Here is a 26,574-nt window from a genome sequence, read left to right as displayed (position 1 = left end):
TTTAACAAGGCCAGTGGTGACTGGTGTGAGCTAGATTTTGAGACTCACAATCCTAAGCCATTTCCCACTTCCACCTGCCACCCCTCAACCCTGTCTCTTTCACTGTTCTTTCTGGTTTGGTTCAACACAGACGCTGGGTTCAAATCCCACCAGCGATTGCATCTCCAAGTGTCTCATACTAGCGGGAGATAACCTTGACCAAAGAAACATGACTCTGAGCATCTCTTCGTTTCTACAAATGATTAAATTTGAGGTGGAATGGTAATGTAGAAAGAGCAGATGCCTTCCTAAGGCAGAAGAGTCAACTTCAGTCACCTCTTCCAAGAGACCAGAGATTCTCTGGAAAAGAATTTTTTTTTCTCAAGCAGAAGATCCCCAAATAGTTCAGTTACTTGAATAGCGTACTAATCTAAGACTGGACTGAATTTAGAATTGATCAACTTTTAGATCTTTATTTTGTTTTCACAGGCCAAGAAGCAAGACTTGTAGGCATGGGGACCAGTGAAAGGGCAGGTTGTGATTCACATGTGAAGGAAAATGGCTCATCAAACTCATTCCAAGGTCATAAGGTCAGAAGTTTAAGTTCTTAGGCACAATAGGGGAGGCACCAACCTCAGCAGAGCTGCTCAGCCTCTCAGTGCCATCTGGCAAAGTTTCTATGACTTCAGAGTAGGGCAGGCCCAGGGATTGGGCTAAGAGAGCGTCCTCTGAGCTGGTGCTGGGAATCCCTATTCAGAGGGGAAGAAACAAAACAACATCTTTGCAAGCACCCAACTCACAAAATAATCCACTGAAGTGGTTTTTTGTTTGTTTGTTTTTTTTTAAAAAAGAGACTTATCTCTTTCGCTGGTAAATCATAAAAACCACATCACGTCACAGTCTTGAAAAAACCCACCACCACCCTAATGTGATCCATTGACCATGTTGTTGTTATTTCCCTTAAGACTTTTTCCTTTCTAAAAATAGTTGTAATACAAAAATTTTTGTGAAACAAAAATACAATTCTTGTGAAACAGCACAGCACAAACTCTTGCGGACACCCCAACTTTGGATTGCCTCAGCAGTGAGGACAGTGGCTCTCTCATGGGCGAAGGGCGACTCCTGCAGCCTTTCCTAGCACTTGAGAGCATCCACTCTGTCAGGAAGCTGAAAGATGGCAACTGGGCTGTGTTCCCGAAGGCACTAGTACATTCTGAACAGACATTTATTCTTCAACCCACATGTGTCCTTTAGGAAATGAAGTCGAGCATAAGTAAATCACTCGCCCACGGGGGCCAAGGCCTGCTGTTTTGGCTTTAGCTGTGCATAAAAACAGGCTTTTTGGTGGCTGGTCTGGGGGGGTGGTTGCTCAGCCCTGGTACTGTTGACACTGTGGACTTCACTGTGGGCTGTCCTGTGCACTGTAGGATATGCAGAAGCATCCCTAGCCCCTACCTGTACCACTCCCTCAGTTGGAACAAAACATCTCTCAAACTGCCAAATGTCTCCTGGTGGCAAAGGGACCCTGGTTGAGAACCCCTCTTATTGGTCACCATGGAAACTTCTAACATGCTTGTGGACACAAGACACCATATGGAAAACTAAGGGTCAGGCACAAAAGCTAAGTCAGTTCTTGAACAACCTCTTTGGAATGGTTGACAAGCGTGGTTTGAAGTTTGAGGTTTAAGAGATGCGTTTGAAAGCTCTCTGGAATGGCGGAGAACTCTGTGATATGATGAAGAGTGCTATAGTGTTCCAGCTGAGATTATCAATAAAGTGAAGAAATGTTGAGTAGACTTGAAGGGTGAGGATAAATGGCCAGCAGTAAATAGTATCAAACAAGGTTAATGGTCAAGAAGGGAAAATAGTCCTTCACTCCATTCCAAAGCGTACAGTTTGGAGTAACTAGGACTAACGTTCGAATGGAGACATTGTGACCACAAAATTTATTTGGTCATATAAAGAATGTTGTTGTCCACAGTGTCGTGTAGCTCAGTAGATGTGAACTACTTCTAACAGTGCAGGGGGGATGGTGCATATACTGCTTTATTTCTTGTTTATTTCTACCTCTGTCCATGGAGAGCAAGAAGGAGTAATTTAGAAAAAAAATTAACTCTGTAACTGGGAAATCAAAGACAACAGGAAAACAATTTTCCATACATACCTAAAAAATCTAAATTTTTTCCACTTCAGAGCCCTCAATATTGAGTGATTCAACTCAAAATATCAGAAAAATAAAAACAATAAAAAGAACAAGCCCCCCCAAACCATATCAACAAAAGTTTTCTTGGCCAGGCACCAGTAGTTCTTGCCTATAATCTTAGCTATTCAGGAGGCAGAGATCAGGAGGATTACAGTTCAAAGCCAGCCTGGGTAAACAGTTCACAAGACCCTATCTCGAAAAAACCCATCACAAAAAGGGCTGGTGGAGTAGCTCAAGGTGTAGGCCCTGAGTTCAAGCGTGAGCACCACGAAACAAAAACAAAACCAGGAACTTTATCGTTTACCCTATTGGCTATATTAATAACTTTTATTAATTATCCAATGCATAAGAATAACAGGATGAATTATTTTAGTCCACACACACCTTCTAGGTTACAAGAGGATGACCTGAATGCTTAGTACTGGTTTTCAGCTTTGATATCTCTTCAAACCACTTCTCAAAAATTGAGCCAGGGGCTGGCAGAGTGGCTCAAGTGGCAGAGTGACTAGCAAGCGGGAGGTCCTGAGTACAAACCCCAGTACCAAACAAACAAACCAAACAAACAAACCAAGCCAGGTGCAGTGGAATTCCAGCTACTTGGGAAACAGAGATCAAGAGGACTGTGGTTCAAGGCCAGCCTGGGTAAAAAATTCCAGAGACTCCATCTCAACCAATAAGCTGGATGTAGTGGTCATGATTGTTATCCCAGCTACCAGAAACAAAAATGGGAGGAATGAGGTCTAGGCCAGCCTGGACAAAAAAACTCAAGACTCTATTAGAAAAATAAGTAAAGCATAAAGGGCTGAGCGTGTGGCTCAAGTGGTAGAGCATCTCAAGGCCCTGAGTTCAAGTCCCAATACTGTAAAAAAAAACAAACAAAAACCCCTAATATGAGCATTATGAGGAAAAAGATGGAATTTTAGTAAGAAATGCTACTTCCTCCCTGTGCTAGAACAGAGTAGAAACAACTGTCTCCCATCGGGTCTGGCCCTCTGGAACCCAGGTGGAATCTCCCTCAGGAAAGGTGGTGAGGAGAGACGCACAGGTCTGTCCTAAAGGCAGATTCTGGCTGTCTTTCACACTCATCCTTTGTTGACTTCCAGACCTCCTGTTATAAGATGGCAGTTTAGGATGCTCAAGAGTGAGCAAGGTTGCCAAGAACTTCCAACTGACAGCTCTAAAGGCACCTCAGACCTCACTGCTGTTTCACGATCCTTTCTTGAACAGGGTTCACCTCCTCCACAAAGGTTTACTGAAAACCCAGCCCAATCGAATCCCATCTAGGTGCCTGCTGACAGCTTTATGATATTTTTATTTGTTTTTTCAGACAAGGTCTCAATATGTAGCCCAGTGTGGCCTCAAACTCACCATCCTCTGCCTCAGCCTCCCAAATGCTTGGAATACAGGTGTGCCCCACCACCCCTGCCTTCCAAGTGCAGTTCTTAAAAATAAAGGATGGTTAAATGAAAAAGCAAGAAGCTGGGGGTGTAGCTCAGTGGTAGAGCCCTTGCCTAGCATGCATGAGGCTCCAGATTTGATGATCCCCCCCAGCACCAAAACAAATAAACAAAACCTCCAAACAACAAACAAAACCAAAACCAAAGGGCGCTCATTTTTACAAAAAGTCAAGACAGGTCACAGAATCAACAGTAAGCCCTTCCAAGTGGCATCAAAAGGTGACTACATGAGTCTTAAACATGCAGGATTTATTGTCACTGATGGCATTTTAAAAGTGGCTTACCTATTTTTGAATCCAGGGAACCTTCAAAGTTGGCTTTGGCCACAATAATGACAGGGACCTCCTGCTGGGTGAGCATGTTCACAGCCTTCACGGGTGTGAGACAATCTGAAAACGAGAGCAGATCACGTGCACATCAGTCAGCGAGGCACCAACAACGTCTGAATCTCAGAGGGGAAAAGTGAGAACAAGAAGCACTGGAACTGATGCCTTGTGCTAATTGTTAGAGAGTATGTCCTTTGAAGGGTATTAATAGATAATTCACACCAGCAAAAGATTAACAAACACACAAGAAAAAGTTCATCAATGCTTGTGAGCAAAGAACAGAACAGCATTTGTGCTTTCCAGATGGTGAAGTAGAGACACTTTCATCACCGCCTTTTTCTTCTGAAAAATATCTGCAGTAGACAGAAGAATGAAACACAGAATCCACCTGTGGGGAAAGAAGGGGACATCTGAATTCCAAATCATAACAGCTGAAGTTCAAAGTGCAGAGCATGCAGAAAATGACTGGGCAGAAAGGTGGGGGAAGAGATTTCCATACATCCTAAGAAAACAGTTCCTTCCCAGGTATCCTTTTCTTAGGAGATATTGAAGGATGTGTTCCAGCAAAATGAAGGGGTAAATGAAGAAAGACATAGGATCCAGAAAACAGGGGATTCAACAAAGTAAAAAAGGTAAGGACATTCCTAGAACAAAGACAGAGGAAAGGTCTAGGAGGTTACCCACGCCACAGAGGCTTGAAGAATGACCAGGTCAGATCTGAGCAGGGTACAGTGGCCCTACAAAGTGAAAATAAGGGAATTAACAGGTTATCAGGCAGGCTAGAATATGTCAAACATTGTATTGAGAAGGGTTTCAAAGAGCCATGGGGAAAGTGTGGGACACTTTAGCTAGAAATTCAAATACAAAGTAAATGGGGGGAAAAAGCCCTTTTTGCTTCTAACCAAATTGTTTCTTAGGCACCTGTGATTCCAGCTATGTGGGAAGCATAGGTAGGAGGATCATGGTATAGGCTGGTCCCAGGAAAAAATCTGAGACCCTATCTGAAAACTAACTGAAGCAAATAGGGCTGGGGGTGTGGCTCAAGTGAGAGAGTGCCTGCCTAGCAAGTGTTAGGCCCTGAGTTCAAATCCCATTACCACCAGAAAAAAAAAAGACAGTTGGTTTAAAAAATCTATTACCGCAGGGTCACAAATTATTCCTCACTCCTCTGTCCCATCCCCATTCTGATACTATGGAGACAGGCAAAGCATTAGTGAGCAATTAATTATTTAGCGTTCTGGGGCCTTCCAGGGAGGCTCTTGCTCTTTCTTGTGTGTCAATAATAACAAGGTTTTAAGTTACCCTTTAGTGAGACTTCAAAGAGTAAACTTTCTTGACAAAAAAAAAAAAAAAAAAAAAATCACTGGCGACTGAGCTAAAATGAGAGGTTCTGAAGCTAGAACAACTTCTGGAACTCGTGATACGCTCTACTGATGCTTTGATGGTCTCTCCTTCCTAACTAGTCATTCACACTAAGTCAGAAGTGGTCATGGAGAAACTGAGATGACTTCGATGATTATGGAAATAGACTAATTCCAGGAACTCTAGGGAACCACCTTACTTTTGCTCCTCTCTCAAAGGAATCAATGCCAAATTTGCTAAGCAAAAAACAGTACATTTAGTAAAAAAACATGAGTAACCTAGTTGGTCAGGTCAGAAACCAGGGAAATGTCCCAGGATCCTCCACCCTGTCACTTGAGATACTTCTTGGAGCTGGTTATTCTTTCTATTCTGCCTCTTGTGTTTCTATGGTCTTCATCATCTCTTCCCATAACTCATGGGATAAGCTGGTCCCTGTCTACTTGTGTCACCTCCTCCTCAGAGGCCCTCAGAGTGCCTTCCTTACCACAAACACCTGTAAGACCACCATGCCCAGTAGCCCAGTCACTTACTCAACTGAGAGATCTAAGCTCACAAGTCACATCACCTTCCTTAGGTCATGAGGATGCATCTAGGACCAGATTATTATTATTGTGTGTGTATTGGCGGGGGAGGAACTGGAGTTTGAACTCAGGCCTTTGCACTTGAATATGAAAGTATTCAAGTACAAAGCAGTTACTTTAATGAAGGGGAGGACTGCAGGAGGTCCATGTATTCCCAAAAGGTGTCAATTAGCCGGGGGGAAAAAAACACCCCTTCTCCTTCCCAAGAAATATCTGTTAGCACCAGGGAGACACTTGTCCTTTAACATCCGTTCATGCCAAAATCTCCACCCTCAGGCAATAAAAAAGGCTATAAAACCTGATTTCCAATCTGACTCAGGGGACCACCGGGTCTCGCTGCATGACTCCATGCGGCCTTTCCTTTCTCTTCTCTGCAAATAAAACTTTTCTGACCTTTCCCGCTCGAGTCCGCCTTTGATTTTCATCTAAGCTTGGAACAAGGACCCTCAACACCCAAAAATTCCAGCATATCATCTTGGCGACCACGAAGAGACTCAAATCCCCAATCTTCCTTGCCCACGTCTCCACAAGATCCTTCCTCTGGCCATACAAGCCCTCTTGGTTGCTTCAGAGCCCTTCATTGATAAAGTTATTTTTAAATTACAAGCCTTCAGCTGGTAGCAGAGAACCAGGTACCTGGGTCACAAGGCAAACAGGCAAAATAAGACAAACAAGCAAAAAAATTGATCAGGGTCACTCCAGCTGGGTGGCTGCAGCCAGATGTACCTAAATGTCTTCCCCACAACCTCAGCCACAGGTGGCAGTGGTGGGAGAGCACAGGAGAGAGGAGTGCCCTCACCCGGGGACGCCTGGGTAAAAGGAGAAAACTTCTCTTAAGGTGATCAGTTTTCCCTTGCTTCCCTTTTTAGATGGGGAATCAAGCTTCCAGGAACCCAGAAGGATCCCCCCTTGCCTTCTTACTAAAACACTGAAAAGATCTTGATCCAAAAAGTCTTCAACAGAAGCCATTCCAGTTTTACTGCACCCAGGCCTGGCCACAATATCCTCTGGGATATGAGGGAAAATGGCCAGAAAGAGAAAGCATTAGTTATAATACCATTCTTCAATTAGATATGTTCTGTAGAAAAGAGGGAGAGTGGACTGAAGTCCCATATGTTCAACTTTTCTTTTCCTAAGAGACCACCCAGAATGGCTGATATGCAGGCTAGATACCCAGACCATGGTGACCCTTGGCAAAAAGCCCCCAGACTCCCTTAAGGAAACAGAACCTGTAAAACCATTTGATGCTCAAGGGCCCCCAACAATGTCAAAGGGGGCCTCCCTGTGACAGAAATCAAATCTCCAGGGGATCCACAGGGGATATATCCGGCCCTGAGGAAACTAGTCAATGCCCCCACAGTTCCCCTCTAACCCCCTTACCCAGCTACCTCATACCCCCAACATCATCCCACAGGACTCTATCCCCTCCAGTCAATTCCCGGAGGGGATAGGGATCACGTTCCTTTTAGATTAAGTGAGCTTAAAGAAAATAAAAAAGGATTTAGGAAGTTACACTGAAAACCTGGATCCGTACATCCAGGCATTCAGAGAAGTCAGCCAAATTTTGAACTGAGCTGGAAGGATGTAATGATACTGTTATCGCAGACTCTCACTTCTCTGGAAAACCAGTGAGTACTAGGTCAGGCAGTGGCAGCTGCGGATGATTAGCACTTAGATAAACGTGGCCCTATGGGCCTATGTCAGACTGGTCCCTTTGAGGAAGGGGGGCTGGGGGAAGAAAGACAGAGACACTGGATACCTAAAAGGGAATCTGGATTCCCAATTCCCACAGGAGATTAGGCAGTACCTAGATATGATCCTAAATGGGACCTTGAGAATGACAAGGATGAATGGACCCGAAACCACTTCATCCACTGCATTCTTGAGAGTCTAAGGAGGGCCAAGGTAAAAACCTCTCAATTACTCCCAAGTCATGGCTATATAGCAAGGACCCTTAGAAGCTCCAGTAGCTTTCCTACAGAGACCAGTCACAGGAGAAGGAAATTGTCCTAAAACATAAATTTCTAACACAGTCAGCCCCAGATATTGGTAGAAAGCTTCAAAAACTGGTGGCTGAAGGGAGCAGAGGTCTAGACCAACTGGTCCGTGTACTATAATAAGGACTTAGAAAAAGAAAACAAGGACCTAGAATAGGAAAAGGGAAAGGATAAACAGCAGGAGGCTCTGATCGCAGCACTCTGAGAGGTTCCCCCATGGCACAGTCCAAACCCACAGACATGTTTTCAATGGGGACAGGAAGCCCATTTTAAGAGGGAATGCCCCTGGAGAAGGCCACGTCTAGGATCCTGCCCCATCTGCTGGGGAAGTCACTGGAAGGCACACTGTTCTTGGTTCCCAAAGGAACTGAGGCCAGAGCTTCCTACCCAATGATGGGTCCCAGGGCCTCCCATCCAGGCTCCTGTGACCATAAAACCAGAGGAGCCCTGGGTGATACTTACTATTGAAAAGCACAAGGTCAGCCTCCTTATTGATACTTGAGCCAGCATCTCAGCTATTGCTTTCTCTCCTGGACCTAGGTCCTCCAAGAAAATTACTGCTCAGGGCATATTAGGAGAGCCCCCAGAGCGTATTTCACCCAGTCTCTAGCCTGCTCCTGGGGAGATTTCCACTTCCTTCACCCCTTTTTAATTGTCCCAGAAACCTGTACTCCTATGCTAGGGCAAGACGTTCTATCTAAATTGGGGGTACAGCCCCTTTTACCCCCCAGGGGAGTACTTTTGCTTGCCCCTGATAGAGGAACAAGTAGACCCCATGGTGTGGACAGATGGACATACCATGGGTCGGGCACAAACGGCAGTCCCAGTCCTAATTCATCTCAAGGATCCCTCTTGGTATCCCCATACACTGACAGCAGCTACTTTGTCAAAAATGGTGTCAGACATGCAGAGTTTGCAGATGTGACAGAATTTGACATCCTTAAATCAGGTCCTCTTCCTCCTAATACAAGTGCTCAACTGACAGAATTAGTGGTTCTAACAGCAGCCCTAAAACAGACTCTAAGTATGCCTTCCTGATCCTGCATGCTCATGCAGCCATCTGGAAGGAAAGGGGAATGCTGAGTACGATGGGATCTCCCATTAGACATGCTCATGACATACTAACCTTCCTAGATGCTGTTCTATTGCCTAAAGAGGTCTTGGTGATTCACTGTACAGGTCACCAAAAAGGGGAAGGTAAGACAGCAAAGGGAAACAAGATGGCTGACAAGGCAGCTAAATGGGCAGCCATGCAGGAATATACAGCTGGCCCTCTCCTCTGGGAGGGGACTCTCCTTGCCCCAGATAGACCACAAAATCAGTCAGAGAAAAGTAAATAAGCCTCAGACCAAGAGTACCAGTTGGATCACTGGGGCTAGTGGGTGTCCCCTGAAGGAAAGCTATGGCTCCCTGAGGCACTCTAATGGAAAATTCTTAAGACCCTCCACCAACTTTATCATTTGGACTTAGACAATACTTTGTTTTGGTCAACAAAATGTTTAGGGGGACTAAATTAAGGGACACCACCCAACAAGTTGTACAGGGATGTGAAACGTGCCAAAAAACAGTCCCACTAATAAAAGACTCCAGGTGCCAGGGGCACAGAGGCAGGGGACCTACCCCAGGAAAGACTGACAATTAGACTTTACCCATATGCCAGGGGGACCAAAATGAAAACTACTGTTAGTATTGGTGGACACATTTGCTGGATTGGTAGAGGCCTTTCCTTACAGCACAGAACATGCTAGGGAGGTAGTCCGAGTTCCAATCACAGAAATAATCCCTTGCTTCAGTCTCCTTAAAAGCCTTCAAAGTGATAACGGGCCTACAATAAGGCAAAACTAACTCAGGGACTTTCTAGGGCACTAGGAATAAAACACCATCTCCACTGTCCCTGGCATTCCCAATCATCTGAAAGACACGGTTCCTACCCTTTCTGGGGCCTATATTTGCCATTACTCTCTTACTTGTGCTTGAGTCTTACATTTTAAACTCACTTGTCAAGTTTGTTTCCTCTCGCCTAGAATCCACTAAACTATAGATGCTCCTGATGGAAATAAAAACAACCTACTATCACAGTCCCCCAGCAACCCCTCTCTCGTGGTCAGCCGCAACACCATGGGCCCCTTCATCACCCCCTTTCAAGCAGGAATCAGTCACTGAATAGACTTCATCCCTATTCCTAACAGTAGTTAGGGTGATCATTGAGAGGGGAGACTTGAAGGGTGGACTGCGGGAGGTCCATGTATTCCCAAAAGGTGTCAATTAGCCGGGGTGGGGGGGGTGGGGGGTGGGGGGTGTGTGGAATGCCCCTTCTCCTTCTCAAGAAGGAGACCATCCATCCATGCCAAAATCTCCACCCTCAGGCAATAAAAAAGGCTATAAAACCTGATTTCCAACCTGACCCAGGGGACCACCGGTCCTGCTGCATGACCCCATGCGGCCTTTCCTTTCTCTTCTCTGCAAATAAAACTTTTCTGACCTTTGCGGCTCAAGTCTGCCTTTGATTTCCATCTAAGCTTAGAACAAGGATCCTCAACACCTGGTGGTGGCTTGAGCCACACCTCTAGTTCATTTTTCTCTGGTTATTTTGGAGACGGGGCTTTGTGAACTATTTGCCCAGGCTGGCCTTGAATTGTGATCACCCAAATCTCAGCCTTCCATGTAGCTAGGATTACAGGTGTGAGCCGCTGGTGCCTGACAATTCTTTTATTTATTTTTTGTGTTGATGGGGATTGAACCCAGGGCATTGTATATATGCTAGGCAAGTACTCTACCACTGAGATACATCCCCAGTCCTGGGATCAGATTTTTGGTCCTCTTGTGACTAATCAGGAGTCAATATGCAGAAATACCTCTGCAACAGCAGGAACTTGTGTTTGAGAATTTAAACTCCTATAAAAGTGCAATGCCCAGGCCCCTCAGTGGACAATATTACTATCCCTCTAAAAATCTGATTGTCAAGGGGAAAAAAAGCCAGTCAGTGACGATAAATGACAGCAGTGACCTGACATTCAGGGCTAAAATGTAACCCCAAAGGCTACAGGAGGAATAAACCCATATTCCTAGGGTAACTTTAGTTTATCATTTGGTAAAACTGCATTATACTGCACACTGGCCTTATGTGACTAGTATCACATGGTCTTAAAGTGCTAATTAATCTAGAGACTTTGAATAAATTGACATCTGCTAAAAGTATATTTCCACTCTGAAAATTAGGATTGGAAAATTTTAGTGCCAAGTGTAATGTTCCATTTAGAATTATTTCAGAGACTATTAAAAAGAGGGTAAGTAGCTAAGATCCATTTCAAATCGAACATTACAGTTGGCACTTAATTTGCCAAAATGAAATGACTAGGCCAGTCAGGTGTGTCAATGCCCAAGTGGTCATAAAAATACTACTGTTTGCATATCTTAAAATATTTTCTTAATTTGTTACATATGAAAAAGCTTTTGAATGTATAGTGTCTTTTAGCTCAGGAACTCAGCCTTTTATAATTTATTAGCCCATTAATCTCCTATTAAAATTACCTCATTTTAATTTGTACCCCTGAATGAACCATAAGAAAATATGTAAGGGCTAGATGTTTGCATTTTATAGTTTTTCAATTTTAGATATTATTTGATCATCACAGCCCTTAAGGAATCTCAAATTTCTTAGGAGGGTAAAGGAGTTTTTCCTTTAAACAGCTGAAAAGAACCTGATTTTTCTTTTGAGTAAGTAGAGAAAATAAACCTGAGAGAGAAAGCACATGATGAAATTTTAACTCAAAAGAATCTTTTCTATATTTTAATATATAACAAAACCAGATGAAAGAAAGCAAGGATGCCTGCCTTGTCCTCGGCCTGACCCCCAGAGGCATTACCATTAGGACTGAGGAAGCTCTGGGTGCTCCCTGGCACTCAGCAGGCTCTCAGGAAGCAATTAGGTGACTTAAGCAGAGGTAAATTGCAAAGCCACCGTCCAATCCTCCAATCTGATACCAGGAAACATTTCATTCTGTTTATTTAAAAGATGTCAGCTTTGTTAGTCAAATAATACCTGTTATTTCATACGCCAATAATTCAGATTGTGTACTTGGGTAAACGTTTATAGTCCATGAGAAAGAATAAGCATGAGGGCTGGGGGTGTAGCTCAAATGGTAGAGCTCCTGTATAAAGCACAAGGTCCTGAGTTCAAGCCCCAGTTCTGCCAACAAAATAAAAAAAGTATGATGAAAGAATAAGGGTGAGATTTCTGTAGAGCTATTTAAATTGCTCCAGAGGCCAATTTCTAACTGGTAAGGGACTTCCTTTTGCCTGCCTAAGCCATATCCTAACAGCCCCTTCCTTAGCTAAGAGCCTCCTGAGTTGGCTTTGGAGAGCTATCCCTCCCTCAACGGTTGCATTCTCGTGTTTAATTAGAGAAGGTATCTGGTCTTCTCTTGGCCAAGGAAAGAGTAGGGGCCCCAGTCACACCAATCAGACACTTTTCCCTCAATGGGAAACTTGTGTTTTTTGGCAGTATTGATGCTTGAACTCCAGGACTCACGCTTATTAGGCAGGCGCTCTACAACTTGAGCCATTCCAGCCCTCAACATGGGAACCTTGAACCAAGTCCTCCAAGCACTGGAGGTGGAATGAGAGATTTACTGCTGGTTTGCTCTGGGTATTTGTTGCTAGTCCCTACTGCTGCGCCCCCCTCTCCCAGTTCAAGTCTTCTTCCAGACTGGCCTTTCACTGTTCCCCCAGCCTTCCAACATGCTCCTCTTTCCCATGAGTCAGCCAGAGATGCATTCTATTGCTTGCAACCACTGAATCTCCACAAGTGCACAAGTACTCCCCAACTCTTTATTGACCAAACAACAAGACACGCTAATTCCAGGTAGAATTGATCCAGTCACAAAGCAGATTTATTTATTTATCTATTTTTGTGATGCTGAGGTTTAAATTTAGGGCCTTAGGCTTGTTAGGTGAGAGTTCTACCACTTAAGCCATTCCTCCAGACTGGAAAGCAGAAGATCCAGTCAGAGCAGGCCTGGGGTTTGAACACAGGGCTTCACTCTTGCAAAGCAGGTGCTGTATCACTTGAGCCACACCTCCAGTCCATTTTGCTCTGATTATTTTGGAGATGGGGGTCTCACAAACTATTTGCCCGAGCTGGCCTTGAACCTTCATCCTCCTGATCTCAGCCTCTCATGTAGCTAGGATTATAGGTGTGCTCCACTGGAGTGTGGCTAAATTTTTTTAAATAATAAAATGAAGCTATCGGGAAAGTTTTCTCTTATTCTCAATGGCCTCCCTATAGTCTCTTTCAGTCTTTGAGTACAGTTTCATTTGAGGGATGATCAATTAAGGGGAAGATTCTCTTCCTATCAGAAAAGAGCTTTCAGTTGAGATTATACTACAAGGGAAAGAAGTGGGCTTTTAGCCAGAGTTCCAGGTGCAGACAGCTAGTAACTCACTGTGAAATCAGAGTCAAACAACTAATGTATCCAGAGCTCTTTTACATCCTATGTTAGAAGAAAAAATTATAAAAAAACCCAAAAACCTAAGGTAAAGAACAGATAAGATAGTGCACAAGGGAGAACCACCATAAGGCAGTGATCCCACCATGTGCACTTCCACATGCCAGCTCACCTTCACCAGGGACAAGGGACTTCCGAAAGGTGTCCTTCAGAGAGCTGTGCCCATGCAGGAGTCTGTGGCTGGAAGAGATGGCCACATGGGAGGTGCCGTAAATGGCCTCAGGGGTGGCTGTGTATGCCATCAGCTTTTCTCCTGTGTCTTGTCCTTCGACCTGGTGGGAGGAAACAAGAGTCATTTCATGTCTCAGTCTTTCCTTTGGGCAGTGTGGTTCCTCAGCCACACCCCCTGGCTCTTCCCTCCCTGCCAAACAGTGGTGACTCTTCCTGACCTCAGGACAAGGGAGGGGAGGGGGGAATGAGACAGGGCCTGGCAAGTGCAGAGAACAGTAGGGGTGAAGAGAAATAAAGTTCCTCTGTGAGACTCCCTCCTCCAGGGCCCACCACCAGGCACGTTGAGGGTCTCAAATTGAAAAACCAGCTTCCTGGTTCTCTTGGCTCTTGGGTCTTTCGTTCAATCAAAAATCACTGTCAGTGTTATTTTATTTTTGGCCTGAGGGAAAAAAGAGCTGAACTTTCCTTTAAGTGTATAGAAAAAAACAAAAAAAATAAAAATCTCATTTTTCTAACCAGAAAAAGTTACTGAGGTTGTGAGTGTTTTGAAGAGAGAAAGATAGCACATAATTATGTCCTAGAACTGGTTTCAATGCCTTTTAAGGAAGAGGAACACATTACACATCAACTGAGTGCCAGTTATGGGACAGACGGACATAAAGGACATAGGCACTACTTTCTTCCTCCATTGACTCAGTCACACTGACACAGGTGAGTGCTGAGTGCCAATTATGTGTTAGCTGCAGAGCCAGGCTTGGGGCCAGAGAGGAACAGCATACACTGCCCTACAGGATGAAAATATTCCCTCTCCAGAGACAGTGTGTGCCCCATTCTCATTTTCAGGTGTGTCCAGGATTGGATATGAAAACACCTCCATAATGAAATGTTGGGCCCTGGAGAGAGTTTAGAAGATATTCTATGCCCAGGAGCCCAGAGGCTCAGAGATCCACATTCTCCATCCTGGTTGAGAAGCAAAGGCCCTTATCATGGGAACCAGTCTCGAGCTAATGCACAGACCCTTCTGCAGAGAAGGCCTTGCAAGTTTGCATCAAAGTCACACTGGACCGAATTTGAGAACACCTGCTATCTTCCCAGGAAAGCAGTGAGAGGGAAAGCCTGGTCCAGGATGCAGCTGGTATGAGCTTGGATCACTTGGTGAAGGGGAATTACAAACTCAATGGTGAGTGACAGGTGCTTGCAGACACCAGGTATGATTGTCAGTGGGAAAGAGTCTAGAAAGATAGGCCAATCTTGTTTCTTGGCTGCTGCTTCCTCCTCCCAAAGGTTTTGATGGGCACAAAGGTGAAGGCAGGGTTTGGAGTAAAATGAATGGAGCACAAAGTCTGGATTAGAGAAGGAGAAATGTGCAGGATACAAGAGGACACCCAGGTAAGAAAACACAGAACAACTCTCTGTCAGTAGAAACAAAGAAAAATATTACAGGCACCTTTAGAAATAGGTAGCCTTAAGTTGTGACCTTTCAGCAGTGTTTCCACAGCAGGTCACCAATCCTTAACAATTCTAAGTTTGTTTAGTTTAAAAATGAAGTTAGCTTTGTAACATGTACCCTTCCAAGAATACAGTGAGAGCTACGAACCCACCGTTCAGGAAAATGCCCACAGCAACATTTTGCACACAATTTCAGGGAGTTTGTGGGCCCCCAGGATACCCTCTGTGTGCCCTCTGCACTGGATAGCCAAAGGCACTACATGCCCACGGTGCCCATAAAGTGTGGCTTTATGTGCTGTAAGAATAGAATATGGTGGATTTTGAAGACTGGACTAAGACGTGAATTTATAATCTTTTTTATTGATGCCATCTTGAAATGTTAATATTTTAGATAAAAAGGGTTAAATAGAATGTTATTAAAATTACCGTCACCTGTTTCTTTGCACTAAAAATATGTGGCTACTAGAAAATTTAAAATTTAAAACTGATGGCTTGCCATCAATGACTTTCTATTGGGCAGTGCCACAGTGGAGGCCAAGTTGCTGGTTTATTCAATCAATGAACTCCAAAATGCAGAAGGAGATGTGTGAGCAGGAGTTGCTGGAGATGCTACTGCTTGATCACCTTTAATGTGAAGTCCAGGTGGCAGCCCACACAGTCCCCGATCCAGTGGGCCTGCATGCCCTTTATGCCATACCACTCTGGAAGGTCCGCCAGTGCGTCTTTCATGGCCTGTGGGAATGAGAGAACGGAGAAGTGGAAGCAAGGAGCTTAGTTAAGAGAGAGCAAAAACTTTGGGGCTGGTTAAGGTAGGAAAAGTGAGGACACTAAAGGAGATTCAGGATTTTACCCTCCCTTCATTCAGGTGCCCGAGTCGGAGGAGGCCAACAAAGGTCAGAAATGATACACTGATCACAACTCAATTCAGTGACATGTGTCTGGCCAATTTCTTCATTCTGAGGTTTCATGGACAAAAAAAAAAAGAAGCAAAGAAAGATCATAATTCACATCTCTGACTGTGTCTCATACATCCTTTCCTGCAGTCTGGGAACTAGAGAAAGAAGTTCCTGATCTGCAGACTGGCTCCATCCTTGACTGTTTCCTGCCCCAGAAAATTCGAGTGGACTGGGTTTCATTCTGACAGCACTCACATCCCATCTATCCTCCTCCTGCATTACTGAGCCACTCCTACAGAAACTCTCATTGTGTTTTTTCTTCTTGATTGACTTGTCAAGGCTGGAAAACTTCAGGTGGAGGTGCTTTGCTAAAAATATTCAGATGGAGATGAGGACAAAAGATTCAAAAAGGTTGAAATGTGGATGTTTTCATATGCTAATCTTAAAAAGATGCCTACTTAGGACCCAAGCAAATCTACAAATATTTTTAAAAACCAAAAGGCATTTTAAAAATTGACCAAATGAAGCCAACATCTTGAGCTACCCAAAACTCTCCTGAGTCTGGCTGCGTAATCAACACATTATCCATGGCTGCATTTTGATAAGCAGGATTTGAGAAGCCACTACCCACTCTCCAACATCCTCTCCTTTCTCCAAGCTGGCCCAGACCCAGCTCCACCAGAACAAGAACATGTGGGTAGCCACAGGGCTACAGTTGTTCACACTACAAAACTGTTTTTGTTTGGGGGGTTTTGTTGAGATTTTGGGAGTGCTGCAATTACACTGTCCTGAGTCAGTACTGATCTCATTTCATGTTCTTATACTTGGCAGGCAGAGTTGGCAGTGCCTCTCCTCCCCATCCTGACCAACCCCAATTTATAGATATCCTACAGGCTTAGAGAATCCAAAAATTCGAGGAAACAGCTGGTTTTTAGATTTTTTAAAAAGTGCTGTGAAATCTCTTTTCAAATAAGATCTGAGGAACCCAACGTGTCAGAGTTGAAAGAATACACCTTTCTCCTGGCTCTTGCCCCTCCCCACGGACACCCCAGGCTTGGTACCATTTGGAAACCATTAATTTATTCAACTTCCCTCATTTTACACGGGAAAAACACCCTCGAAAAAGTCATGTGATTTCCCTAAATTTACTCAACTAGTGAGCAGCAGATTCAAGATAACAAATTGTTCAGATTTTTTTTATTGTTCCAGGACCACTGTTCTTAGTTTTCAGGTGTCTCTGTGTAAACTAAAGACAGCCTCTTCCAAATGCAGAAATCAGAAAGTAATACTAATCACTTTTTACAAGGAAGTACTACATTAACTCATCTGAAATAACACTGTGACATTTCCCTGTGTTTTTTTCTTAGCATGGGGAGAAGTACTTGGTTGGCAAAGGGGCCTCATAGTCATTTTTGCTAGTATAGTTCCGAAAAGACAGCACTGTTGCTTTCTAGTATGCCACTTGAATGAAGATGGTTTAAATTGTGAGGCAGGCTACGTTAAGGATAGTCTGGGGCTGCTCACCATCTTGGCTCAAGGGCTCCTCCCCCTAGCCCTCAGGTGAGAGAAGCCAGGTGATGACAAATTGTCACCCCACCTCCAAGTTCAAGGTGGTATAAAAAACGACCTACCAAGAGACTTGGGCCCTTCTTCTTCCCTGCCCTCATGTGACTCCCCTTCCCTCAAAAAAGCTATTCTACTTCACCCCATCCAGGTGCTCTGCTTAGAGTCTTCCATTTGGAGCACCAGGACCAAGATCTCCTGAGAACAAATGCCATGGTTGCACATAATAAACCTGAGTACGAGCCAGTGTTTAAGAACATGAACCAGTAAGAGGTGGACTGAAGCACTATCCAGTCAAAAGGGCTTTCGTAAGACACAACGTAATCAGGAATAAGAAAGAGAAAGATTAAAACTAAAAAGCTGGAGATAAAAAGAGGATTAACTATAACATGGCCAATCTGGTGCTCTCTTCAAAGCAAAAAAAAAAAAAAGGCTAAGAATAAATCTACACTTCCCAAGAAAGGAACTGGACAGCTAAAGAACAGTTGTAATGTGACCACAGTAAGAACTCTGGAACTGGTTTAAAATCACAATCCACTTCAGGAGACCTGGGAAGAAGGTGCTTGGGCAAACAGAACAGCACAGATGTTTCCAAACAAGATTTATTAGATACTAAGGACAGAGTTGAGGGACAAAAGCCCTGCGAGCTGGGCCCAGATTTACAACAGAAGAGACAAGACTTAGTGACGACTTCTAATTAAGCAGATGCTTTTAAAAAACTTAACACTTAGAATACTTCTGAATCAGTGTGATTTGATTAGCAATTCTTTTTTAATTAGAATTTGTATATACTTTTTCTAAAACATATTCTGACTGGCAGGTTTCTTTATTTTTCTTTGTGGAATCATTTCAATACAATCACTTTAAAGATGGTGCATATTTGAGTTTGAAGAAAGGAAAACCACTTCTGAAGGCAGTTAGATGTTTAAAATTCTAGAATTTCCCTCTAGAATATTCTAGAGCAATAAACTTTCATTCACACCTCAGCTATCTCTCCTGCTCTATGACATGAAGTTGTGTGTGAAGATTTATGCATTATAAAAAAACTTCATTTGGCACAACCTCTGCCTTGTTTGAATTTAGAGAAGACATAACACAAATATAGCAAAGCCTCTCTATGACAGACCTACCTTAACCTCTCTTTAAAATGTAAGTATTTTCTAGTAATATCCATTTGCTGTGGCATTTCAATGCAAAACATTTATTTACAAATACAATTGTGCTACTCAGGAGTCTCAATGCCAGTGATGGTTGTTAACCCCGCAGGAAAGCAATCAGCTCTGAGGAAGGCACCCTGCTGCCCTGCTGAGGATACAGGACTTGCCAACAAAGTATGGATTTGTGGGGTTGCAGGGGCAAGAGGAAGAGAGGCACCAACCGGCTCACATACATCAGGTGTGCATCTCAGCTATGGGAAAAAGAGGGACATAAAATAGCTCCAAATAAAAGGAACTTAACAAGGCCAGGTGTGGTGGTGCACACCTGTAATCCCAGCACTTTCGAGGCTAAGGCAGGAGGGTCCCAATACATAGCAAGACCTTGTTGCAAAAACAAAAGGAATTTACACATGCAATATTATCAATGATGCTAGGAAGGATGGGTTTTCTGGGTACGACCATCAGGGACCACATTGCCTTGTATGAGAAGAAGAGTAAAAGAACCCAAAACTAGGTATAGTGGTATCAGATCCTAGCTACTTGGGACGTGGAAACAGAGGACAGAGAGTTCAAGGCCAGCCCTGGAAAAGTTAGTGAGACTGACCAAAAAACAAAATAAAGGGCTGGATATGGTGACTCACATCTGTAATCCCAGCTACTTGGAAGGCAGAGATCAAAAGAATTGTGGTTCTGGATCAGCCTAGACAAAAAGTTAGTAAAAACCTAGTCTCAATCAACAAGCCAGGTATGATAGTGCATGTCTGTAATCCAAGTTCCACGAGAGGGATAGGTAGGAGAACTGTGGTATGAGAATGGCCTATATGAAACATAACTAAAGCAAAAAGGGGCTTGGGGCATGTCTTAAGTGGTAGAGTACCTGCCTAGCAAGTACAAGGCCCTGAGTTCAAACCCCAATATCATCAAAAAAAGAAAAAAAAAAGGATTTCGGGAAGCTCTGGGGTTGGTCAGTCTCACCACATCTGTGCGGTAACTAGGGCCATTCTGAGTCCAGTAATCCCACCCTGCCAGCAGCAGAACCATTCTAATCCCAAGAGACGGTGACTGCGGGTTCTGAAATGTCACCAGCACACTCCAAGAATGTGGGTGACAGAAGCTAAACTCTGCCAATGGCACGGTATGTGCTCAATGGGATGATTTCTTTTTCTGTGGTGCTAGGGATCAAACCCAGCTCTTGCAATGAACTACCGCTGGCCCCACAGGACCACCTCTATCACTCTCCACCCCTGGACTGACTGTGACTGCAACCCGCAGAGAAGCACTATACCTGTGGCACTGGGCTATGCTTTCCGGGAAAGGTGAGTCCTGGTCTAATCATGAAAACCAAATGGTGACCACAGTCCTAGAGGACACGCTGTTCATTACCTTTAAGTTGGAATTAAACACTCCAAGACACTCAGGTCTAAAGAAGATGTGTAAATAATTGATAGCATAAGCCTAGCATCAGGTTGTTTTATTATCAATAATGGTAGTCAGTTTAGAATACTTCATTCTCTATCTGTCCATCCTAAATATAGCCCATCTCCCACTGATTCTAAGATGCAGTCATTCGTTGTTGTTGTTGTTATTATGGTTTTTTTTTGTTGTTGTTTTGTTTTTTGAGACAGTCTCTATGCCAGCCTCAAACTCACTATGTAGCCCAGGTGGCCTCAAACTCAAGATTCTCCTGCCTTAGCCTCCTGAGTGCTGGGATTATAGTATGTAACACTATACTTATCTAAGATACACATTTTTTCCCCACAAACTCTGAACTTGGGACATGTCTTTCAATCAATGGTGTCTTACAATTGATCAACAGCATTTTCCTTTTTTTTTTTTTGGCGGTACTGGGACTTGAACCCAGGGCCATCACACTTGCTAAGCAGGTACTTTGCCACATGAGCTACTCCAGAGACTCAGATGAGTCTCTTCTTAGAGATATATGTATTATATATCATTTAAAAAGTGTCAGACTTTGATCCATTTGAAATCTGTTACATCATATCAGATTTTTTTTTTTTTTGGTAGTACTGGGGTTTGAACACAGGGCTTGGGAGGCTCTACCACTTGAACCAGTCTGCCAACACATTTTTCTTTTTCTCTTAGTGGACAATTACATTTAAAACTAATCATCTGTTAAGATGGATAAAGTGTGGTGCCAGTGTGTGTGCTTATGCATAAATTTTTACATAGTTAAGATCGCATAGTTAAAATACTCTTTTAGAACTGCCTGAGCACATTTTACCTGAGTTCTCAACTCATTACAGCTCCAGAAAGGATTAATTCTGTATATTAAGCAATTCTGACACTCAAAGCTGGTTATCCTGAAATAGCAAGCAAAATAGAGAGAGGAAGGGGGTGACACTGAGGAGAACTGTCCCTTCCTGTGACAATACTTACTCTGGAGAAAGCACTGGTGTGTATTCTAATGACATACTGGCCCGGTGTCACTACTGTCTAAGCAGCTGGGTTCAGAAGGCCCTGCGTGATAGGCACCTACGCCGAGGAGAGAATAAAGGGCTGCACACCATAGCTCTAGCTCCGAGTGGTCAACAGAACAAACCAGAAACCCTCCAGTCCCCACTTCCCTTACTCTGACATCTGTGCCTGGGGCTCCTAGCTCACTAAGGCCCAACCTTCCTGCACATGCTGACTACTGCCTACACATGGTTCTCAGAAATGCTCCTTTGCTGAGAAACCAGCATCTTGTTATTTCATTTTATCTTATCTTATTTTACTTTTTGCAATGCTGGGGATCAAACCTAGGGCCTCAGGACGGCGAGGCAACTTCTCCACCACTTGAGCCACGCCTTTAACTCCCAATCCTTGTATTCTATCTGTTTTTAGACAACGCAGTGATTTTGTAATTTCAAGCAGCAATAAAAGCAGGAATGAGGGGTATCAGATGAGGGCAGGGATTAACAAGTATGGGGGACCCTGAGCTCAGTGTGACCTCAAGTTTCTTCTAGCTTTAAAATTCAAATGACTCACTAAAGTAAAGAGGATCACCAGGGAGTCGCCACCCTCCACGCAAACTGAGGCCCCTCAACAAGGGCTAATCATTCTTTCTTTCGGGGGAGTCCAGGCCAACCCTTTGGGAAGGAAGGAGGCCCATTTGCCACAAAGAACCTGGCTATGAGTCCAGAAAGGGTGCTCAGGGTTTCAAAGTCAGCTATATTGTATTGTTTTGCTTTTTTTTTCCTGATCAAATGTATGTTCTGTTTTTTTGTCAACATGCCCTAAGAAGTTCATTATTGACTTATTCCTCCCCTCCTGGAAACAGAAGACTGCTGCCCCAAGTGCTACTGAAGGCTGTGCCCCCTCAGAATGTCTCCTTTGTTCTTGTCTGCTCTGGAGCAGTGTGGGGGCATGGCTGTCTTTATTTCCCTGACAGGGAGTGATGGTACAGTGTGGGTAAGAAGCAAGAACCAAGGGGAAGGGAATGATCAGTCCTAGAGAACTGACCTAATGGAGGCTGCATGCTGACATTCGGAGGTGGGCAGGAAGGTCCTGCATCCAGGGAGGAGGCCGGATTGCCTGTATTGCTTTTTTCATGGAAAAACACTACAGGTTTGTAAATGCTGGAGCTGGGCCCAGCCCTGCTCCCACCGTTGTGAACCTTTCTGGACAGAAGCTCTGCCAGGGTCTGGGGTGCCAGCCAGCCCTCCTCCCTCAGCCTCACCTTCCCACCAGTTGTTGTCCAGCTGTTAGTCAAGAACCTACTCCCTCTCTGGCAGCCTCTTGCTGGGCAGGGCACTGCCAACCTCGAGTCCTTACTTTCCTTCAGCCTCTGTCCCCTTGGCCTGTCCCAGAGGGACTTCTGAGGGGCTGGGGACTGTCTCTTGCCTAACATCACCCACCTCCCACCCTTTTCCTTCTACCCCAGCACTGTCACAAGGGCAACAATCACCTGAGAAAGGCTAAGAGTACAGGATGGAGATGGAGAAGAACAAGGCTCAACTTGGAACGGCCCCAGAGAGAAGAGCCTGGAGAGGCCGTGCAAGCAGGCACAAGTGGGAGATGTTAGGTAAGAAGGAGCAGAATTTAGCAGTTAATTTGCAGGGAATCCAAATGGATCAGGGAGCTGGGGTGGGGGTAGGGGTGAGGGTATGCCATTTCTGAAAGGAGAGAGGGTGGGGCCCAGGGGAATCCAAGCAGAGGTGCAGTTCTATGAGGGTGCTCTGAGGGTGGTCTGAGAGTTCAGGGGTCCAGAGCTCGCTAATGTGGGCTCTGCTTCTATAACTCAGTAACCAACAGTCAATTGTTTTATTTTTCATTTTTTCAGATAGGGTCTTGCTATGTAGCCCAGGCTGGCCTGAAGCTCTTGATCCTCTTGTGTTAGCCTCCTGAGTGCTGGGATTAGAGGTGTGCCCCACCATGCCCGACCAATAAAATATTTTTTAAAGGGGGAGAACCTTAGGCCACCCTTGGCCTGGATCGACCAGAGGGCATGGTAGGGATGAATGTAGCAAGAGCTTCAGAGGCACAGGGATTTTAGGAGAAAATCCCCCAGTGAGTAAACCCAGCCATTTCCATCATTACATCCCAGATCTGGCCCGCATTCTCAGAGCCCCACAGAGAGCTTGGCAATTTGTCAGACATTTCTCCCTTGCTCCTCTTGGTTCTCAGTCACTTTACCTCATCTGCCAACACCCTATGTGTATGCGTCTCAGTCTGTGAAGGCCCAGGGATTCACACAGGAGGAAGCACTGTGTCCCAGGAGCCTTCTTGGGGAGATGGCAGGGTGGGGCCTCCCTGACCAACCCCTTTGCCAGGCAGTCTGGGGGTCAGGGACAACATTTGTGCCACTATGAGAGGCACTTCCTGGTACTATCTGTGAGCCAGTCTGTGTTCTGGTGCTGACACAGGACCAGAGGGCAGGCAACATGCCCTGTTCCAGGAGCAGCCGAATGCTTGCATAAGCAACCTAGAGCCTCAGACTAGAACGAGAGTCCACAGTGTAGGGGACTCGTAAGTGGCCAGGGGGGCACGGTGGAGGCTGGACCTGGTATCACTGCCTCTCAGTGGCTCTGCTGCAGTCTTCTCTACCACCTCACTGAGCTCCAGGCAGGGATTCCCTTCTCTGCCGGCACCTCCTCCCCCTGCAGCCCCATCACTCAGAGGAAGGCACCTATTTTCCCTACAGGTTTATAGGTGGAATCAGGAGAGGAAGGCACAGAGGGAGCAGGAACAGGAAGATTATCACCTCCAATCTGCTACTTTCATGATGGTGTGCTGCCTGACTGCTTCTCACCAGCAAAAAGTCCACTTGCTGTACACCTGGAAGGCAATCAAGCACTCCCTCACAGATAGTCTGCACGTCCATCTCTGCCTCCTTGTTGTCTTGGGACCACTGGGCAGACTAGGGCTCCTCCTTTCCTCTCCCTGACATGAAGGGATTCCATGGGCTGTGACGCTCCAGTTACCACAGTCTCCTACACCTACCTCTAAGCTCCTTAAAAGTAGCAACTTAGGGCCGGGCATGGTAGTGCATAACCACCAGCTACTTGGGAGATGGAGATTGTGCAGACTGTGGTTCAAGACTAGTTGGGGCAAAAAAATAGTGAGATCCAATTTCAATGAACAAGTTGGACGTGGTGATGCACACCTGTAACACCAGCTAGGCAGTAGAATTACAGTCTGAGACAGGCCCCAGGCAAAACAGGGCTACAAGCATGGCTCAAGTGGTAAAGGGCCTGCCTCACAAGCTCAAGTTCAAGGCCCTGAGTTCAAACTCCAGTACACCAAACAACAACACAAAAAAACAAAAGCAGCGACCTCAGTTTCTCACCTTTATCCTTAGCACCTGGCCCGGAGCTGATCTGGCACTGAGTGACATGGGGAAGAGCAGAAAGGAACACAGAGCAGACAGGCAGCAGAGACATCCAGCATCGCTGCTGGGACAGTACGAGCCTCAGCCCTCTCTCAGTACAGCAGGAGGCAGCAGCACCTTCTCAGAGGATGGCCAGCTGGGGTAAGTAAGGTGTAAGGGGACAGGCAGGAAACGGAGGGTGAGCAACACTCCTCAAGGTAGTGTGCCAGGAGGCTCTGAAAACTGCAACACCACCACTACCACCCAGTGTGAGGCTAACGTGGCACCCTGTTCATGGTTATGCCATCTTCCTGCCAAAGACCACATATGTCAGGGGCTCAGGGGCTATAAGGGCACAGGAGGTACCTGCAGATACCCAATCCACAGGTCTGGAAGAACTATCTCAGCAAGAGTTGTGTCTGCCACAACTTGTCACCCGGCGCCCACCGGTTGCATTCCTTGGCTTCTGTGTGGAAGGCTCTGGTCTACCCCTCCCCCACGCATGCCTTAGCACTGCTGCCCATGAGACACTGCCCACACAGCTCTGCCAAGATGGATTTGTGCTGGCCACACTCCCCTGTTGAAGCCTGCTCTGTCACAGAATCTGGGGCTGAAACCACATTCATGTTGCACAAAGCAAACAGCCCAGGAGCACTGCTGGCAGGGGTAAGAGCAGAAAAGTCAAGTATATCACACGACAGCCTCTGTCCAGCATTTTTTATTCCACAGTTGCCTGTGATTTTCACATTGGGCACTGCCTTTAAAATGTGGAAGATAAGTGAAGGACAGTGCTCCACCACACAGCTGTGACCCCAAGCCAGCCACCAGCCACATGTCAGAGGCAGCCCTCAAGGCCACAAAAACAAAGCTCTGAAGATACCTGTGATGGCCCAGCTCACTGGCCATGCCTGCACCCATTACCCATTCTCTTCCCCCATCTACCTTGCCTACAGAAGCTAGAAAGCCCAAGTTGTTTTCTTACTCTGTCTTGAAGCTGGGGGTGGTCACAGGACACAATTAGGGCTAACAGAACATCAGTGGAACTCTTCTGGTGGCTTCTGGGAATGTTACCGCTTTCTACATAAAAAGTCACTTTCATTAGCCCTTCTGTTTCTGTCTTGAATGGAGACATGATGTCTGGAGCTGCAGCAGCATCTTACAACCATAAGATCACAGACAGGAAAGAAAGGCAAAGAAAACCACTGAGATGCCAAGTCAGAGCCTTTAACTAGTTCAGTTCCAGCAACTAGGCCTTGCTATGTGAGAAAAATAGCTTCTTTGTTTAACCCACCATAACCTGGGTTTTCAGTTATTTGCAGCTGAAAACATTACTGATCAACTCAACATCTCAACCTTATCTATATGGCTAAGTCCAGACTAGTTCTATCATATCAGGTTTTAAAGCAAATGTCTTATCTTGTTTTGATGGCCAATGTGAAATTCCCAAATGTCAGGACTATGTCTCCTTGGGGCTCCCCATCCCACTGAGCTCAAGCCAGGGGATTCCTTAATGCTGCCATGGCCTACACACTCTCATCCAGGATATCACTCAACCCTGCGGATTTTGCCACTACCTCCTCCCTTCTCGATACTACTCCCACCTGAGTCAGAGTTCTGCAAGCTTGGACCACTGCAATAACATTCAAGCTGGTCTCTGCGTCCACCCTTACCCTTTCTGTGATGATGTGATAAAAGCACAAGTCTGATCCCAGCATTCCCTGCCTTACAACATGTTAATGATATCATATGGTTCCCATTATAAAGCCCAAATTCCTTAATATCTAAACCGCCTTGCTCGATTAGCCCTGGCCCTCTCCAGCCCATCCTGAACCTCCCATGTGGCTGTCGGTTTAAGCTACAGTATCCTTCCTTCAGCTTCTCAAACTCATCATACACTTTGTTTTAGGGCCACTACACATGCTGCTCCCTATTTGGAGATGGGGCACAGGGAGCTGCCCTCGAGCTTTCTGGTGTACCTCATTCTTAGCTCTCTGCAGCCCAAACACTGAATTGTCCATTTCAGATACTATACTTTTCTAGTCTATGTTTCAGTTTTGTTTTTTTTTTCCCCAATATTAACATTTGAATTCCTCCTTGTGCTTGCTAGGCAGGTCCTG

General features: G+C 45.1%; 1 protein-coding gene across 1 annotated transcript in view; it reads right to left on the bottom strand.

Moving 5' to 3' along the window:
- Lars2 (leucyl-tRNA synthetase 2, mitochondrial) overlaps positions 1-26,574 on the bottom strand; it is a 136,218-nt gene that overhangs the window by 45,701 nt on the left and 63,943 nt on the right. Inside the window, exons 8-11 of the mRNA XM_074059886.1 lie at positions 15,657-15,764; positions 13,525-13,684; positions 3,924-4,028; positions 613-728 (exon numbers count right to left, since the gene is read on the bottom strand). Coding sequence (XP_073915987.1) covers positions 613-728; positions 3,924-4,028; positions 13,525-13,684; positions 15,657-15,764 — 489 coding nt within the window. The remainder of the gene's footprint in view (positions 1-612; positions 729-3,923; positions 4,029-13,524; positions 13,685-15,656; positions 15,765-26,574) is intronic.

The sequence above is a fragment of the Castor canadensis genome, chromosome 17 (genome assembly GCF_047511655.1).
Source record: "Castor canadensis chromosome 17, mCasCan1.hap1v2, whole genome shotgun sequence".
Taxonomy (NCBI): domain Eukaryota; kingdom Metazoa; phylum Chordata; class Mammalia; order Rodentia; family Castoridae; genus Castor; species Castor canadensis.
The sequence above is the reverse complement of the archived record's forward strand: the minus strand, read 5'-3'. Positions and strand labels throughout refer to the sequence as shown.